The sequence below is a fragment of the Dinoponera quadriceps genome, unplaced genomic scaffold (genome assembly GCF_001313825.1).
Source record: "Dinoponera quadriceps isolate SergipeBrazil2010 unplaced genomic scaffold, ASM131382v1 scaffold5109, whole genome shotgun sequence".
NCBI classification, from domain to species: domain Eukaryota; kingdom Metazoa; phylum Arthropoda; class Insecta; order Hymenoptera; family Formicidae; genus Dinoponera; species Dinoponera quadriceps.
In genome coordinates, this window is record NW_014559156.1 from 233,274 (window position 1) to 253,056 (window position 19,783).

Sequence of the window (19,783 nt, forward strand, 5' to 3'; positions counted from 1 at the left end):
GCGACGTCGCAACTGAAGATAAAGAAAGAGAGAGGAGGAGAGATGCGAGAGAAACAGGATCGCACGATCGGAAACGCTGGGGGAAATCCGGGCACGCGACACATCGGCGTTTTCGAGGATAAACAGAGCCCCGTAATAGGATATCGAGCGGTGGAGGGTCTATCTTCTTACCGGAAGCGAGGAACACTTCTGTCGCGCGGTGAGCTACAACAGGCGGGAGAGGCTATGTATCGTTGATCTAATTTCAGATTATTGTACCCTCGCCTGATCGTTATCCGGGAGTAAGGGAGCGCGCCCCCTTTAATTCGACCGTTAGATAAAACGTGAAATAGCACAGGACGAGACCGATCGTGTCCAAGATCCCCTTAACGAGACCGAACGTCGTCCAAAAATGCGAAGCCGCCGCCGGGCTCGCGCGCCGTTCATCAACGACGGAAGCTCGCGTGTTCGCTCCCGCTCTCTCTCTCTCTCTCTCTCTCGTCACAGCGGCGGCACACCGGCTAATTGAATAATTGCTAAATATGAGACAACGTTGCTGCTTTTTTCTCAGCTGTTTACCAGAGAGAGAGAGAGAGAGAGAGTGGCTCATGAATATTTCAGTAGCGCCGACCGGAGTCTCTGAACGCGGAAATAAGAGGACCGGGAGAGAGAGAGACAACGAGAAGCGCGCATTTCTGCAATAAAAGGAGAATTAAATGCGCTTCTCTTTTTTCCACGAAACAAATGGTACGTGCGGAAGCACGCGTTTCTCTTCCACGGTGCATCATCTACGACGAAAGATTCTCAAAGAAAACGCCACTCCGCCGCCACGCGCACGCGGAACTCGCTCGCGGTCGGTACGGTTTCTTACAGCTCTGCTATACGTATATTCTTCTCCCTCTTTTTTTCTTTCCTACCAAGCGCACACACGCGGAATGTACCAAATACGAAATGTATCACACAAAATAGTATATCACACGGCAGCAGAAAATTTAATTTAAAACTAATTACACGTCATTTAGATTTATCCGATTCGCGATGGGGAATATTACAAGAAAATCTCAAGACGCTGTTTCATCAAAGAGTATCGGAGTAATCATTTTACTTGGATCAAGTGAATATTACTCGAACGGTGACGCTTTTTTCTCGATGTAACTCGGTTGCTAGAATTGGAATGTAACATCAAAAGCCGTTTCTTATATCTGTGATATACGTAAATAGTGCCAATCTTGACTTCAATTAATTATTCTCCGCTTCGGTACAGTCAGTCTTTTTCTAATTTCACACATATGTAGGTCGTGTTCCGATTAATATGTTGTTAAAATTTAAAGAGGTTTTTAAGAAAATATATTTACGGGCCAATTGTCGTAATATGTAACGCGTTCGTTGAGACCGAACATTAGTAACATGTGTGTATGTAAGAGTAAAAAAGAGAGAGACTCGTCGATGTGTAAAATTAAACGCGTGGGTGTGGGAAGTACGTTTCGTCGCAATGGAAGAGACTCGAGAGAGAGAGGGAGAGAGCGGACGCGTATCGGAAATATCACGGCTTCTCTGCGGCGTTCTTCCGCGGCGCAACTCATCGCTCCGATAAAGTCGATCGCTCCGTTGCGGCCGTTCGTGTGGGCGTCATTTGTAGGTGGGTTTCCGTGGGGTACATTGACCTATTGGCTTGACCCTGCACCAACTCGATGTCGCTCTCTCCGTTATATTTTTTCGCTCCTTTCTTTTCCTCTTTTTTTCGTCCGCTCGACCGCCCACGTGATTTCCCGGCTGGACGTATCTTGTTTCCTTCGTCGAATCCGCGCGCTCTTTTTCGTTCCTTCGCAACCCTCGAAATCGAAACTACGAAACGCCACATCGATATCGCGCTCGATAATGAAAACGAAGGTGCGCGCGCGCAGGATGGCGAGTAATAAAAGGAGCGGAAAAAGAAAAACAAAGATTAATAGAGAAGGAGAGAGAAAAAAGCGCACACACGCGAACGGCGCGTGCGACGGCGACCACTGCTTTTAGCTTTTAACTCTCGAGCGCTTAAGCTCGCCCGTTTAACGATACTCCGATTAATTAATCACGCTCGCAACGAGCTAAGTGAGCGAACGCGTTATAGTTTCATTATGCATCCTGTCTGCGAGTCATCCTCGCGGGGAGTAGATTTTCGTGGGACAATATTAAACGAGCAAGTTGCAAAATGGCCGGGAGAAGTTGAGCCGGTAGCTGAATGGATTAAAGCGCTACTACGGCCGCGCGCGCGATATCCTTTCTTTGGAATCTTCCCCCTCTTCCCTTCTTTCTTTCTCCTTCAACCTTGTGCCGAACTTTTCGTGATTGTTAAAGTATTAACTCACTTTTGAAGCGACTTTACCTTTGCGTAATTTTTTCCCGTCGGCGACGGTGATCTCTTTCTCTGCTCCCCTTTCCCTCTCTCTCTTTCGCGCGCGCACGCTTCCTCCGTTGAATAATTAACTTGATTTACGCTCCTGTACGGAAGATAATATCAAGCAGCGGAGGGCGATAACGTCGTGACAATGATGTTTCCGCTCGTCGCCGTTTCTCTCACAACTTCTATCGGGCCGAGAAATGAATTTTCATTCGGGAGGAGTCATCGGGGTGAGCTCCGATGAGCTCTCGCCGCCTCTACCCTCGTCGAAGATACTCCATATACTCCTCTCGTTGTTTCCGAAATTGTCTCCACAGTACGTGTTCTCCAGGTTCCACCACGGGCGCGTTCCGAAACCAAAAAAAGAAACATGAAAGGCAGAATTTTAGCCATACGCGTGTTCTTCTCGGGCATTTCTAACCCCCGCTTGGAAATACGATGGCCGGCGTATGTACAATGCACGTGTATGTGCGCGCGTACCGAAAGATGCGTCGTGCGAATTTTCGGGTCGATCTGCCGTAGCTGACACACTTCCCTTCCCTCTCTTGCCCTATTTTCTCCCCCGTTTCTCTCGCGCGTGAAACTGGCGGCAAAACGAGTTTGACTCGCGAGCAACGCTGCTTTCAGGGGACGACGAGCGCGAGATTGTGTGCGCGGGGGAAACGACGTTGCTCGCAAACGGACGTGTTAACAAAAGGTGGTGTACGGTAAGCGAGGTGTGTGTGCGACACACGATTTGTGCTCGCGGTGTCGAACGCGCCGCCACCGCGAGAGCGGTAATTTTGTCATCGCCGCTTCGTGAAGGACGCAACTCTTCTCTGCGCGCAACGTCGATCTCTAAATTGATTTTCCTCCTCCTCTCTCGAGACATCTGTCACCTTTAATGCCGCGTCGTCTTGCACTCGAGACGATTTCACTTCCTTTCAACGTGTGCGCCGGGCTAATTTCACGTGGTAATTCCGACGCTACTCTGACGCGCTCTCAAGGATAATTTGCGTCTACTTACAGACGGCCTGTAGACTGATGAAAACTTAATTTCACGATATTAAATAAAATCTTTCACAAATTATCGGAACTTCCTTCACGCTTGAAAACCACGTAGCTATTCTGTCAACAATAAATTGCCGGGTATTTCACTTTTAATTACTCCTAAACGAATACGGATAAAAACGAGCATCTTATTAAAAGTAACAAGTAATATCGTTTCCGTGATTAAATCTCTCTTCGATGGGAACGGTTGCCGCTATTAACAGATTTTCGCAGCGAAATTTTACCGACTTGCAGCGCTATACTTACAGCTATGATCACCAATGGACTGCTTCTCAGCGATAATACACTGATTGCACTTTGGAGAGTTCTACCTTCGTTCTACCGTTCTACCGTCGTTTACGTCAATCGTGCACTTCCCGGGGCTGCACATAAATTATCAAACAGACGCTTGCAAGTTCAGCTGCAGTAGATATGTATTAGATATAGTACCTATACATCTAACAGCAGCGGAACATTTCTAACTGAACGACGATTAGCTGCACCAACAGGATCTTTTTTCTTCCTGTAAGAGTTGCATGTTCCGCATGCGTGGGAGCCTTCGCGAAACAATCGAAATCAATTCTCGCACCGGGCGCTCACGTACGTACGTTCGCAATCTCTCGCGAAACAGCCACGAGACGGCGCAAATTCAGCTGGTGACCGGTAAAATACACCTGACGTCGTAAAACGGCAGGGGAGAAGAAAAAGACAAGAAACGGATTGTAAAGAACACGCCGCGGGAGAATTTAACACACGGGGCCTCGCCCTCCGATCGCCGTAAAGCACGATGATAAAACTAACCATTCCGCCGATTCCCCGGGGAGGAAACGATAGAGTCCGGATCTCCAAGTCGATTTCGCAATGCTCGCACTACGTCTTATTTAGCCGCGGATAGAGACACACGCGGTTATCCGAGCGAGATGCATTAACGTTTTATCGTGCCGTAATGCACCGGCGCGCTGCAAATTGCAACCTAACTCGCTCCGTGTTGCATTAAATTTGGAAAGTGAGAGGCTTACTCTCGAACGCTCCGAAGCGGCGGCTGGTTATCAGTGTCATCGAGAGAAGGCGCGAACGGACGGACAAAAGGACGACGCCGGAATTTGCGCCGAATTATTATATACACACGCGTCGTGGCTTCGCACGTAACCTACTCTCTCATAGGCACTACGCCCACGCGTCGCCGGAAGGACACGTGAACTTTTGACCCGACGACCCGAGACTTTAGCTTTAGCAATATTCATAAATTCATAAACGCAGCTCGGTTGGCGTGGTGCTCGGCCAACGAATTTACCGGGAACGGAGCACGACGATGTCCGACTTTGTTCGCTTTAGCTCCCCCCTCGCAATGAATATTTACTCACGCTCTTTCGCCGCCGTTTTTCGGAAATTACGGGGAATTAATTAAAGGGCCGTGTAAACGACGATGTCAGCCGAGCGGAGCGCAACACCGTGCGTGTGTGCGATTTACTCTTTTCCCTTCTCTCTCTCTTTATTTTTCCCAAATATTCGCGCGAGAGCGGTAACAACAACGAAATAACGACGAATTCGTTGCGCCACTCGCGAGCTTTCGCATCGCGCTCGTCGTCGTCACGGACGATTGGGCTACAATATTCCAAGCAATTGCCGTCTCGTTTTGAGTAACCGGCGACGAACAATGGCGGAAACTCCCGGGCGGGCGAAGCGCAGTTAATCGAATATCTGCGAGCGAATGGGATTTAAGGCGACCTGTCTTAGTTAGCCCGGTTAACGAGGTGGGGACTCAAAAAAAAATCAATTGCCTCTCGCCAGCCGTCGTTTACAGCGGTAAATGCGTTAATTCGCACGCGCACACCACCCACACACTAGGCCGGTAGTTGGCGGTTTGGATAAGCGAAGGCCGTCGTTTACGGGATTACTCGGGTTAATCCGCGTCGTCCTGTGCGTTTATCGTCGCGTCCACGACACGCGCTCGCGCCTGTCTGATCAATAAGCGACCGTTACTACTCGCAGCGAGCGAGTAGTTCACTCATTCATTCGTTACGCACTCATGACTCGGTTACGCTTATCTACGCGCCGAACTACGAGACACCACTGTAAACCAGAGCAAGAAGAGAGAGAGATACGAGCTCGGAAACCCTGCAGCATAGAACATTTCTTGCGATCTGATTGGGAGATTCAATTCGATCTCTCAAAATAGTTAATATGATATATTCTGGTTGGGGAATTTATGCAGGTTCTGGTTAGAAGTGTAATGTTTTAAATATATGATCCTAAGTGGGAAACGCAAACAGATCGTTCTATTTGGCCCTCCTCGGTGTTGTTCCAAAGAAGTTTCCCAGTTTTCCTAGTTTCCATTTTATATTACGAAATTGAATGAAACGTGCGAGACACTTTAAATATTTACATTTTACAAGTACACACACACACACACGTATATATACGCTACGCGTGCGTGCTTTATTGAGCGTAATAACATTAAAAATATAACCAGGGTTGACCGGAATATTTTGGTAAGTGGAACAAATCATAGTAAATTCCGGTTTTTATCGTCTCGAACTTTGTAACTAAACTGGTCAAAACTATGAAAAGGAGAAACTAGTATGTAACAATAAAATAAATTTATGATTTATGTGAAAAGATATTTTTGCGTTAAATAGCAAATCATACTAATTGTTATGATTTGAAGAGAAACGAAGCCAATATAATAATAAAGTCTTTTAATTTAAATTGATGTGTGATGGAATATTTTTAAAACAAAAGCTTTAGAAATATGAAAGTTAAAATTTATATTAAGCTGAATTTTATATTAAGCTATATTTTATATTAGTTTTTAATAAGAAAAACAATAGTAACAAAATTAAAAACTATTACCAATATAGATCTGGTTCGCGTTTACGTTTATTTTATTAACCTTATTACACTTTTGAAAATGCCGGTTAAATCGTAGAGCTTTTGTGTTATACTGATGTTTCCACAAGCAATACATTTCTGCTTATTGACATTATCAGTAGAATAGGACACAAAGATCCACACAGTGTCTTCTTTCTAATGCAATTTTTCAAATTATTTAGATTAACTGACTACTTTATCAGTAAACGACAAACGTATAATAATTATTTTAACATAGTTGCGCGTGAAAAGATTCACAGGAAGTATGAATACATACATAGTCGCGTACTTTTCATTTATTTTTTACAGATTCTTACGTATCATAACTAAGGTTGTAAAGTACTTTGAGCTGCCTGTGAATTAGAATATTGATAACAATTGGTAATCGTAACCTATATCGAAAACCAGCTTTGGCTATTTTAATCGGAATCTACACTGTATATATGAGAAAATGTCTTATACGGCCCGCAGCAGCGGTGCCATCGTCGAGTTTGACTCGGCATCTCCGCGTTTATACTCAGCGCAGGCACAGTTCTTTAACACATTCCGCGCCGAGAAAGATCATCTCGAAGTATATTTCGGAGTCGTCGCGACCCTCCGGCAATCGATACTCGCGAGAAACCGTCAGTCGATGAACGTCAACGTTGTTCAACACGCCTGCACGTCCGCCAGGTAGATGTACACGCAGGCACGCGTGCCTCCGGTCAATGTTTCTCGCGCGGTCGGTTACTCGTTTTAAGAAGAAAAGCGAGGTCAGGTCGATCAGACCGGTCGAGACCTTGACTCACTGGCCGCACTCAACGGCGAGTGCGCACGCGTTCTCTCTCTCTCTCTCTCTCTCCCTGGCGGTCCGGTGGCAATAAGCCAGGACCAGAAAGGGGGTAGAACGCTACTACTGGCCGCCCACCGCTCTACTATTACTACTACGTTTCCGCTCGCCGCCCCCGCGAGATCGCGTCCGTACGCCTACGTTATACTCCTCTCTCTCTCTCACGTGCCCGATTCTCCTACGCAACCGATTAATGAACGCGTCACGAGGCCTGCGCCCGATACCGACGTCACACGCCCGACGCCTGACCCGCTGCGTGAGGTAAGGTCAAGAGATAAGGGTGGTGTCGCGAGATCTTGAATTCGTAATAATTTTTTCGCTAAAAATTAAAGGTTCAAGAGAGGAGTCGATATTGTCAAAGTAGGTTTTTATTAGTCTGATAAGATAAACTCAGTAAGCGCCAAACTATCCTTTAAGAGCATCGAAGTGGCATCCAAACTCGGGGACGGTCCATTTAATCCGCTCGCGGGGAATTGCTAACCGTTCTGTTTTTAGCACACAGCGTAGCGTTATGTGTACGAGGCCGTCAGCCAATGCCGGTGCCGCCATTAGTATGCATAACCGATCTCTCTTTCTTTCATTTTCTTTCATTCTCCTTTATTTCTTGCTTCCTCCTGCGCGTATTCTGTTTCGTACGGCCCGAATAACGAGAGCCCGTGGCTCGAATATCACTCGCTCACTCGCCGTTAACCCATCGTCGTCGTCGGGGGTGAGTTCGTCGCGTCATCGGCCATTAGCGAAATCGACTGCGCGAATTAGATATCGAGCGCAATTGAGCCTCGGATAAATTCGTAATGAAGGAAAGCCGCTATGTGACTGGCAACGCGCGCTATATATCTCTCGCCGTAACGGCTTGCTTTTACGGCGCTCGTGTTATGAATAATTATGTAATTTGCGGGATGATGCCGGGAGATTCTACCGCGGAGTATATCGATCATACGTCACGTGCCGATATCCCCAGCCTCGCTCGCGCGCGCTGAAATTACGGCCAATTTGGAGATTTCATTTTCTCGTTTGATGTAACGCGAACACGTTGCGTGTCCGCGTATATAAAATAAAGCGATAACGGCGCGTGATATCCGATCGATACGTGTTTGTCCGGACACACGGTCGGGTCATTTTTCGACGCAAGAGGACGGGGGTGGGAGCGCGCTGATTGCTCGTCGTTCATTATTCACGAAGCGCGCGAGTCCCTTGAACGTTGCTGTTATTTATACGTTGTTTATGTGGCCGGATATACTAAATAACCGAATGACCACACACAGGTAATGTGGAAAAGGTCAAAGGATGCACCACGGGGGAGGGTAACGGAGCGCGTCTCTGTCCTTGAAAAGACCGAGAGGTATTCTAGTTGCAACGGCACCCTTTCTAAAGTTTTCAAGCGCGAGCTGTATCTAACCCCGCGCAAATTACCATAATCGGGTTTGCAGCATCGATTATGCGGCCGGAGCTTCGTTTCATGCTACCTTCGAATTCACGTCTGCGAGTGTGTGTGTGTAACCTTCTACGCCGAATGCGATCTACCCGGGTTAAATTAAGGGCACATTGTCGCGCGAGGTAACCGCTAAATGTATGAAAAAAAAAATATATATATATATATTAGTGGTTATTTATTGGTTGATACATTCACTGGATATTTTACCGGCACGATAAACAACCGGGAAGGGAGCGTGAAGGGTCCATAGATTTCAAACTCTTAGAAAAGAGCCGGACAAGTTCAAGGTCCGACCTGTGTGTCGAGAGCGCGACCAAAATCCGTTTGACCTCCGTGTACAGCCGCACAACGGAAATGTGTCACGATGAAGAGCACTCGATGATGAAATCGGAAACTGTGTCGAGCGTCTCGGATAAGAAAGGACGGAGGGAGAAAAGGGAATGAAGAGCGGGCGGATTCCGGGGAATCCGCGTCGAATTTGATGGAGTCCCTCGTTAGCTTTCAGGCGGAAATCAGTTAAGACGTGGACGAGATCGAATTTTTCTCCAGAAACTCTCTTCTTTTCTTTCATTTCGGCACGTGGCGAAAATACGCACGGCGTTGCGGCCGACTTTGTGCTTGCGTTTACGAAACTCCAGGTCAACACACAGATAACGTTTATCTATAATAGAACGCGCCTTCTCCTTTGAACTGACAAATGGTGCCTTATCTCTCGGTGCGATAGCGGTCTCTTCATTGGTCCACGCGAATAATTCGACTCTTCGATAAGGGAAAGTAAAGTTCGGGCGCGAATCTTCTCCTCGCCGCCGTTATTTAAGCGTCTCGTCGTCTCCGCTTATTATCCTTGCTGTCTTATCTGGCCGCGTTGAATTTGCGAGCGAGAATCCTCTAACCCTTGGCCGATCCGAAACGGCAACCTGAATGTATCTTCTCTGGTGAGCGTTTTCTAACGAGACGCTCGCGACACGCGGTGTCGATGCGCCCTCTCTCTCTCTCGCAGCCGCGATCTGTCAAATTCTCGCGACACACTTGGAAGTTTCCGGGAAAGTATCGATCCGTTGCGAACTTTTACCGTTTTCGCGTGCTTCGAGCACATCGACTGGCGAAGCAGTCGTTAAAGCAGCGGCGGTAGCCCTCGAAAACGATTCTCGCGCGGACGCCACCGGGGGAATCATGCGATCCGCGCGATGGAATTTGCATTTTTCGACCTCTGAGTCAGCGCGGTTACGCGGAAGGAGAAACGAACGGAGTTCGTTGAAACGACGACGACGACGCTTCAAGTGACGACCCTTCGTTTCCAGCAACTCGGGAGACGACGATGGAGAAGGAAGAACCGCTTCTCCTCGCGTTTTCCTGCCGCGCATCCCCTTCGGACGATCCGCGGTTGATTTTCATTTAAACGGACGGAAAAGGAAGATAAGAGACCGGCGGTGGCGAGGGAGAAAATTATCTCCCCGCCTTGCGCTCTCCTTAGAGACAATCGCGAGACGTTTATGTTTTGAATTTTTAATAGTCTCCTTATCATCTCTCGTGCGTCTTATGCATAAAATTACTCTTACTCGCCCGCCCGGTGAGAGCTGCTTGTCGAAAAGGCAGCAGCTTCCGAACACAGAGAGAGGGGAGAGATGTGCGCTGCAATTTCCCGTAGAACTCTAATCGGCGATTCCACCCGAATTTACTTCCCACGCTCGCTCGGAGGGTCGATGTTACGCAAGCGGAAGACCGCCTCGGGGGTTACATCACAACCTCCTTCTGCTTCGTCCGGAGTCACCTCCGAGCTTCCGGGCATTCGATATATCGATTTTGTCCAATCCTGACGCGACGCCTGTCCTTGTTATTTCGTGCAACGGTCAGACGGTCGTCAGACCTGACGTGGATGAAAATAGGCAGGCGGCGTTTAAAGCTCACGTTTAAACGAATCGACAGCGGGTCGCCGCCGAGTCCGCGAGGGTCGATCGATCCCGGCGCGCGTTCCTCGCGATGACGCGAGGATTCAAGGTCGCCGCCGGAAAATTCGACCTCGGCGTCGCTCCGTCGTTATTTTATTTATCCCGTTTTCGCCATTCTTCCGTGCAGCGCGGTTTTGACGGATCGCGGGCGAACACGAGTGACGTGTGCGCGCGGATGGTCGTTTTTCTTTTTTTTCTTCGTCCTTAAGTGCTACTTTGCGATACGCATCGTCGAGAGAGGCGTAACGTCGCTGCGCGAGAAACGCTTGCTGTAGATGAATCGGATGGATACGCGTGTTTTCAGAGGAGCTCGCCCGCGAAAACAAAAAGCGCCGAATGCGCCCGATAAGAATAGCTGTTTCGCGGAAATGCCATTTTTGCCTATTTACGAGACAGATAGAGGAAGAGAGAACGAAATACACGGGACGGCAATCGATACGCGAAGGAAGAGAGGAGGCGGGGAGACGTTTATTAAAGTTCCAGTTTTCCGTCCGTCTAGGAGGCTGGAGTGTACGTGTACAGCGTATTGACTGGGCCGATATCGATGATTACGTAACAAACATGATGGTAATTTAACGCCGTCGTGGACGAGTAGTAGTAGTCGATATTACTCGCGGCACGATTTCAAGGTAGACGCGCATCCGCAGCACATCCACGGTGCTTTTAATACAGCACGTGGGGACGGACAGTTTAGAACGAGAAAAGTTGCGGTTCCACCGGGTGATTCTATTTACGCCTCTATGCAAGTTTCCGAGTCGCGCAACTGGGTCGTCGAGCGGAATCTCTTGAAAGGCGTTTGATTTCCCATAGTGCGCGCGCTCTCGCATTTTCTTCCCCCGTCACCTTTTCTCGCTCTCTACCGCTCTCATACAGAAACTGTATTATTACTTTATGCGATACGATCGGTGTAACGGGCGTAAAACGGCGAATTATCGCATCGGTGTAATAACGCCACTTAAAATGCTTAATTATTGTACACGGGTAGTTACAGCGCGCAGGGTTTAATGTGAGTTTAAGTGCACACATATTTTTTACTCTCGTAATACTTCAGACAGAATTAACAAATAATTATTCATAATCCCGTTTCTGGTTTCATATCTGTGCCATCTTTTGGCATTTTGAATTTGCAAACATCTGACTTTCATCGTTTTGTGAAGAGGGTCCAAATATTTATATTTATAGAATTATAAAATGGAAACGTTCCATTTTTAATGTAAATAGAAGATATTTTTTGAGATTTATTTATAAAAAATAAATTTATTTTATAATCGTTTATTAACTATATTTTCTCAGTAAGATAAAAATAAGTATATCAATTTAAGTAAATATACGTGTCATAGATATTAAGACTCACCGAGTAAATATTTTTTGTTTTTCAGATATTTTTTATTTCGTTATATTTAGGTTCAGGCTTGATGATTTCCTTAACGATACACAGTATTTGCGCTGTTTCAGGAACTGCGACAATGTGAACGTACAAGCGCACGCAAATGCCCAACAAGGCGCGGCCTCATCAAGAGTGGTCTCCCCAATCCCCCATAGATGTCTTGTGAGTACCGATTCGGATCGCTGGTGCGATCTGCACGCGAACGCACGCGATAATATATTTCGAAATACCGACCGGTAGATTATATTTTGTATTCTGCAATTTCTTTGGAACTTCGGAACTTAAAATTGTATTATTTTTATTTAGATATATATCTTGCTCTCGGGAAAAGTAGTTTTTATAATAAAAACTTCTTTGTCTTATTGCAAAAGCAAGAATATATCGAGGCAGGAGTCTAGATCAATGGTAAGGGCAGACGCCCGGCAAGCGAAAGGTCTCGGGTTTGAGTCCCGGTCCAGCAACTCCGGCTTCCGGATTTCCCTCCGACTCTTATAATAGCCAGGTCTTATATTTAAGATCATCTTAAGTTTAGATCCTCAGATACTATACGGCTCGCTTCACTGGCTACAAAGCAAATCTGAGGATGAACTTAAGAGTCTTAAATATAAGACTTGATTTATATTACGAAGTAAAAGCATTCATATTATTGGAAGAAGATAAAAATTTTATTCAAATATTTACTAAAAAAGAATTACGAATTACTCAAAATAACACATTCATTTTTTTGCAGTGAAGCGTAGAAAATGTCACCTATGTACGATTAGACAATTTTAATCGCTTATAATTTAAAAATTATTGCAGTCTCGCCATTTTTATACTTGAACATTCATTTTAGAATGTCCCAAAGAATCTGTCACGTTGAGGACATACGATGGTTCTGGAGTACTTTATACTCATAAAAAAGACTGAAGAGAGAGAGAGACTTTCTACTCAGAAAAAAGACTGGTTGGATTAACGTGACGTAAATGAGCAAGGCGAATATACTTTGGTTAAAGGAAATAGAATTTCCGATTCCAAGAAGCAAATTTAGTTCGCAAGAGGTAGAAATTCTGTTTTTTTTTTTCTCGAACGAAAACGCGCTTGGCTCGTTCACAGCGATGTTAATTGAACGAATCTTCTTTTTCTTTCTGTGTAACCGCGCGTTGATACGCCACGCCAATAATGAATAAATAGCAGATCGTCTCTCGATAGTCACGGGCGCGCGGGACTATCCCGGTAGAGGAGCGCAACGACGTGGAAGGCAACTCTGGAAATTGCAATTTGTTCGGATAACACGGGCCGCGTGTTTCCCACGGAAACACCTCGGCCTGCCGCGCCGTGCCGCACCAAGCCACGCCGCAACGGCGGCACAAAGCAAATTTTAGCTGGAAAACTTGCGCATTAAATGGCTCCCGTTTGTGCCGAGCAACCGACCGTCCGACCAATTCGAACGTTGTCCCACAGCAATCCCCAAGTGGGAGCAGGTCTCGTTAAAGATACAATATTAAAGTCAACCGGGGATACGCGCACCGAGTCACTTTGTCGCATTAAGTGCCTATTTACAGATAAAAAAGTGAGAGAGAGAGAGAGAGAGAGAGAGAGCGTTTTTAATCCTGGAATATAAATCCTAACCTTACATCGTGGAGATATGTAGTGATTGTAAAAAAGAAAATTCGAAGACTTTTTAATGTGACATATATATGTATATATATATATAAATTTTTATGTAAAGCTTAGAAAAGTATTTCCAAAAGTATTTGCCTTTACAATGAATAAAACATCTTATTTATTTTTCATAAAATATTTGTATACTTATATTTTTATACAATTTTTATACTACTAAATATATATATATATATATTTCAAAGATGTTACATAGGAGAAAACTGATAGGGTGAGAAACCAAGGTGAGAGGGGTAGGTTGATAAAAAATATCTATTTTCTCGGAGACGCATGTTAGTATTCTAGATTGAAATATATCATCTGCGCTGTAGTGCACGTGACTTTTCATGAGATCTTCTCGCGGCGGGCGGGGGAAAATGGAATGCGAAGTTCGTCAAGAAAATTCACTAATTGCGACTACGGGTAACGATTGAAGGGCCGAATGGTGGAAGGGAGGCCGAGATAGGCACGGCGCGCGCGAAACCGATGAGGAGGGGGTTGCGTATCGCCGGCGAGAACGTTAGGAGAAGTCATTACGCCGGAATACAGCCGCATCAAATTTAGATTACGCTCTGTCTCAGGGGTACTGACCTTTCTGCATCATTTATAGCGGATCGATCTTACACTCGCTCTCTTCCTCCCTTTCTTCACCCCATCCTGCTTCGTCATCGTTTCGGGAGTTCGTTAGCTATTCCGAGCTTAAGAGCTCTCTCGACTGCGAGTTTCGTCACCCGCGAATCCCGATTCGTCCGTGAGCGACGGTCTCTCATCTCTCTCCCTCCCTTCTTCGCGCGGCGAGATCTTTATTCGCCGCGAGGACACGCAATTTACATTGCGCCTGTTGCGCTAACGTTGCAAACCTCATCTTACATGATGATGAAAGAGCCTCGCCGACAAACGCGAGTTGGCGCGAAAGTTTTGCAGTATGGCGACGTCAACGTCTGCTTTCGCGATGTGTCTTTAATTTTAACGACGCGTCCAACGACCGGACACGAGAACTCGTGATGTACTTACACGCTATGTAAATATCTGACGTGCGATATATCTTATGAGATAGTTGGAGCTTAATCGCCCCGATGAGAGCGTTACTTTTTGCCGACGGACGGCATGCGGGTTGATGATTTATCGCTGTTGGCGAGAGGTGAGAGTACGAAGAGAAAGAGAAAGATAGAGAAAATGGTAACGCGAACGACTTCGTCCGGGAAAAGCTCGTCGTGGTCGCTTAAATCCGAAATTTTTGAGCCCGCATTGAATGGGGGAGAAAAGGAAATTAGCAGACGCGGCATTGACAGCCTCGTTCGCGTCTGTCACGCGATAGCGGCGATAAATTTGTGCCGACAATTTCGCTCGTCTCGTGTAAGTCAGCTTGCGTGATTATCGATCGCGAGCCCGGCGCGGTGATTGTTTAGAGTGGGAATGATCTCGCGCGCGCGGCGGAGGAGTCAATCTTACGTTTTGCCGAATTTTTTCACTTTCGATACAATGCGCCTTTGGTTCGGGGAGAAAGGTAAATAAATGCTCTTGTTGCAGATGGATGCCTCGCTCCGCCATGAGGCCGGCCGAGGGTGACGCGTCGGATTGCATCCTGGTGGTCGGCGTGTCCCGGCCGAAGGTGGCCGCCGCTTTCTTGTCGGTCGCCCTGTTGTCTCTCTTCCTCACTTTTCACATGCTTTACGACAGCGCGGTTTACAGCCTGCACGCGGTCTCCGCCGTCGAAGGACGCACCGTCGAGCTCGTCTCCCAAGTATGCTTTCGCGTCACGACAAAAATTTGCCACTAACGACAGAGGAGAAGCATCATCAAATCTGCGAGCAGAAAGCGTATTATCATTGTGTACACAGGACAGTGACTTCTTCATTCGTTGATAAATTTTGACGCTTCTTCTTCTCTGCTCACGTTGCCCGACGACACTATCCGATCGACGTCGCAGGTACGTGCGACGCCGCCCCTGCTCTTCACCAACAAGGTCCACTTCCCGCGCACGAATCGCCATCTACCCCAGGCGATCATAATCGGCGTGCGCAAATGCGGCACGCGTGCCCTGCTGGAGATGCTGTTCCTCCATCCGCAGATACAGAAGGCGGCCGGCGAGGTGCACTTCTTCGACCGCGACGACAACTACGGCAAGGGTCTGGAGTGGTACCGGCGTAAGATGCCGTACTCCTTCAAGGGGCAGATCACCATCGAGAAGAGCCCGAGCTACTTCGTCACTCCGGAGGTGCCCGAGCGGATCCGCGCGATGAACAGTAGCGTCAAGCTGCTGCTGATCGTGCGCGAGCCCGTCACCAGGGCGATCTCGGATTACACCCAGCTGCGTACGCACGCGGCCACCGCGTCCACCTTGTTGACCAATGGCACGCCGCAGCAAGTGGCGCGCAGTTTCGAAGAGCTGGTGATGCGACCGGATGGCAGCATCAACGAGTCCTACAGGCCGGTCGCCATCTCCCTCTACCACACCTACATGCACCGCTGGCTGGAGGTGTTCTCGCGCGAACAGATCCTTATAGTGAACGGCGACCAGCTGATCGAGGACCCGGTGCCGCAGCTGCGACGTATCGAGAACTTCCTCGGGCTGGAGCCGCGCATCGGCAGGCACAACTTCTACTTTAACCACACCAAGGGTTTCTACTGCCTGAGGAACGAGACGTCGGAGAAGTGTCTGAGGGAGAGCAAGGGTAGACGTCACCCGCGCGTCAGTCCGATGGTCGTGACCAAGCTGAGGAAGTTCTTCAACGAGCACAATCAACGCTTCTACGAGCTGGTTGGCGAGGACCTCGGCTGGCCGGAGGAATAACCATCGTGGTGAGTCCGTTCGCCTCCACCTCCTGGCGCAGCCACTGTGGGATCAAACGCCGACAGACACCGGCGAGGATAAGTAGCTCTTTATCATAGATTATCGATTTATTTACTCTCGACGGCGTCGAGATCCCCGTGAGGAGGTTCTCGTTAACAGCGCGTCTCGTTGATCAAACGTGTTGGACAAAAGTATACAGAGACACGCACACATTCTCACGTACACATACACGCATACAAGTTACAGTAACGCCGGCCAAAATAAGATGGGGGTCCGCGCCGTTTCGGACCCGCGCGCGCGTATCCCCACGACGCGCGGATCATCACGTTGTTGGTCCGTGGACTTTACATATCAATTTTACATATCGATAGTTTACATATCAAATAGGTTAACTAGTTGGTACGACAAAGATTGAATATTTTTATAATCCACATTGGAAGTTGTTATATCGCTTACGTCGTTAAGGATATATATATATATATATATTACGTAACGCGGAGAGGAGGAGGCACTCTCTCTCTCTCGCGCACAATCGTAGACACGATCGCACGCACGACTCACGATCCCCGTCGTACACATAAATAAGCACTCGCTGTAACGCCGATGATTGGTTTCCTCCTCTTGCTCCGAGGGGAAGAAGGTATCGAAATTTATGTTATGCGATCCCTCTGAGCTCCCTTTTCTTCGTGCGCCTCGCATGAAGAAAAGTGCACGACGAGCTTCCCTCCGCTGTTCTCTGAGTATCGGCGCAAGCGTTCCACATGAACAGGGAGAGGAAGAGAGAAGTAGGGTGAAATCCGACCAACCGCGAATAAACTCGTCAACGGCGGTGTAGAACGGAAGACACAGGCTTGCCGCGGCTTTATCGCGGGAGCCTTTATAATCGATTATTTTCTAAATACCGCCGGGGAGCTGACTCTTTTATATATAAATTCTATCGCGGAGGAGAGAGAGAGAAAGAGGATCGGCGCAACGCAGCGCAGGTGGCGAGCGCGAGAGAGCGCGCGCGTTCAAAAATTCATGTCGGCAGCATGGTACGTGTTCTCGTGGATTATGGAAAGGCTCGTTAATTATTGCGCGAGCGATTAATGATTCAGCGTCCGACGACGACGACGTTGGGGGCGACGAACGTCGCGCGGCGGGAGTTAATTAATGCTCCTTCGGTTCGCGCTCGTCGTCGCGGGAAGCGTCGAAAATCGGCGTCAACGGTGATCGTTACTTCTTCTTCTCTCTCTCTTTCTCTCTCTCGTTTTTTCTCGACGATCCCGACGATTTTCAACGAGAATCTCGAGAATCTGGCACGCGTACGATCGCCGTCGAAAAGGGGATTATAACGTGGACTGAGAACACCATGAGGACGGAAAGGAGATTAAAGAGACGACGAGAGAGAGAGGAAACAAGAAGGGCGTCGACGACGAGTTCTTCTCTCGTGAGCATCCGGCGTAAGCCATAAATAATCCGCTTTACGGCGCAAGTGAGTCGTGCATGCGGCTGTAAAGTGCAGTCGGTGCGCGTTAATTCCCGCGCGATAAATACCGGCTCGGTCGGCTCGCTGCGTTTCAGCGGGGACCCCTCGTGAAACGGAATAACCGAAGCGATTTCCTGGGCGGCCGGAGTGTGTGCGTCAGTTTTCCTCTCTTCCGCGGCTACACGAGTTCGATATCTCTGAAAACTGCGAGTGAGGCCGAGCGAGTCGTAGGTTGCGATCTGAAGAAAACAACGCGGAAAGTTCTCGGGAGGGGGGAGAGCTGAGCAGTGGAAATCTTCTTTGTTCTGGATTTCGAGGCGGAGCTCGACCGGACCCGTTCGGGTTTTCCCCGTTGACACACGGTACTGGACGGAACATGCGGCAAGATTTCTTTGATCTTTCGGGTTTAACGGAAAGGGAGAAGTGAATATATAAACACGGATCTTTCTATTGTCTTTACTTTGGTTGACTTTTGTCTAACAGTAGGAGAAGAGTAACGTATTCTTACAAGTTGTATATATCTTTTGATCGTTCCTTTTAAGGTCAAAAGATTTTACCCAATTTACCCCGGGATGAACAAGTTTTTTATTTAAAAAATTTTTAATTTCATTTTCTCAATCAAGCTCATTCCGAAATCTGCAAATTCAGAATTCATACGAAATGAATATTATATTAATCTGTTCGAGCTCGATACTCAAAAAATAATCGTTCTTTAAAAAATAAATGTTGCTTCTTATTCTTTCATACAACGATTTTATATCTTTAATTGTTTTTAAAATAAAAACTTTGATATGAAACGAATTAAAATTTGCTCAGAATATTTTTAATTGAAAGAATAGAAAACAATGGTTAACTGTATACCGGCAAACTTTTAAATTTGACTTGTGACCTGACTGCATGTCAGTTGAAGATTGCGGAAAGGCAAACCGTTTGGCTAAAGTGGGCCATTGTAATACTTTCTTGCTGAGTGGTTATCGACTTAAAGGAATTTTTCTAACAATAAATATTTCACTTAAGAAATAATAGACTTACCATTTACAGTCAGACATACAAAATCTTTGCGTGAAAAAATAATCATTTCTTGAGGATTGAATTTCAACAGATTTATGATATCGATTTTGTATGCGCAACACTGTAAACGTCGCGCCCCAAACTGAAATTATTACACATACGTAGTAATTAATTAATTCTTAAAAACGATTTCTACTTTACTTATGCAATGTATTTATCGTGCAAAAAAAATATATAAATTTTTAAGCTCTCGTGGTTTCCGTCTGCGTGAATCGCTATTATCCGCACATCTTCTCGTCTCTTTCTACGTCCGTTGATACCATTTTTGATGTTCTATGTTCCGTCTAGTATTGCGCATCAATGATTTTCCCGATCGATGCGCTCTTCATTTGAAAAATTACTTGCTCGCGCCATTAATTAGCCACGCGATCACACCGGGGTCAGGAAGTTAACGCAGGCTAGACCTTAGCGACGATAATTTCGAGCGATCCGAGAGCTTCTCAAAGAGGCGTTTCCTCGCCGTTCGTCTACCTTTCCACGCGCCTCAGCTTTGATCTTGAGGCTTCAGCTCTCGAGGACTCGTCTGTACTTTCGCGTAAGTTGCAATTTCCCCGAGAGCAAGCCTCGATTCCCCGTAAGATGGTTCGCAGTATATAGTTTGCGGCGGCGGCGGCGTTCGGCACACATAAGTCCCTCGCGATTGATCCTCCGCCGGCAACGTGCAATGTAGTACCTTCCGTCAGCAACACGGGGCTTTGAATGCCGGTTTTTACACGGAGCTGTGTAAAAATCTGAACAAAATTCTCGTAAACGCCTATGGAACACTTTAACAACGGAGTTTTTGCTATCATAGAAGTCAGAAGATTATATTCTATTTATTTCCAATAAATTAAAATGGAAGCGAACATATTGAAAAAACGTAATTTCAAAGGGGGTATAAACATATATCCTAACTTATCTTAGGAAACGAACGGCTGAATATTCGCGTCCTTATACACACATAATCTCAT

At 46.9% G+C, this 19,783-nt stretch overlaps 1 protein-coding gene across 1 annotated transcript in view; it reads left to right on the plus strand.

The window, feature by feature from the left end:
• LOC106750173 (heparan sulfate glucosamine 3-O-sulfotransferase 5) overlaps positions 1-17,034 on the plus strand; it is a 31,655-nt gene extending 14,621 nt beyond the window's left edge. Inside the window, exons 3-5 of the mRNA XM_014630310.1 lie at positions 11,928-12,021; positions 15,031-15,244; positions 15,431-17,034. Coding sequence (XP_014485796.1) covers positions 11,963-12,021; positions 15,031-15,244; positions 15,431-16,294 — 1,137 coding nt within the window. The 5' untranslated portion in view covers positions 11,928-11,962 and the 3' untranslated portion in view covers positions 16,295-17,034. The remainder of the gene's footprint in view (positions 1-11,927; positions 12,022-15,030; positions 15,245-15,430) is intronic.
• Positions 17,035-19,783: the final 2,749 nt, after the last annotated feature.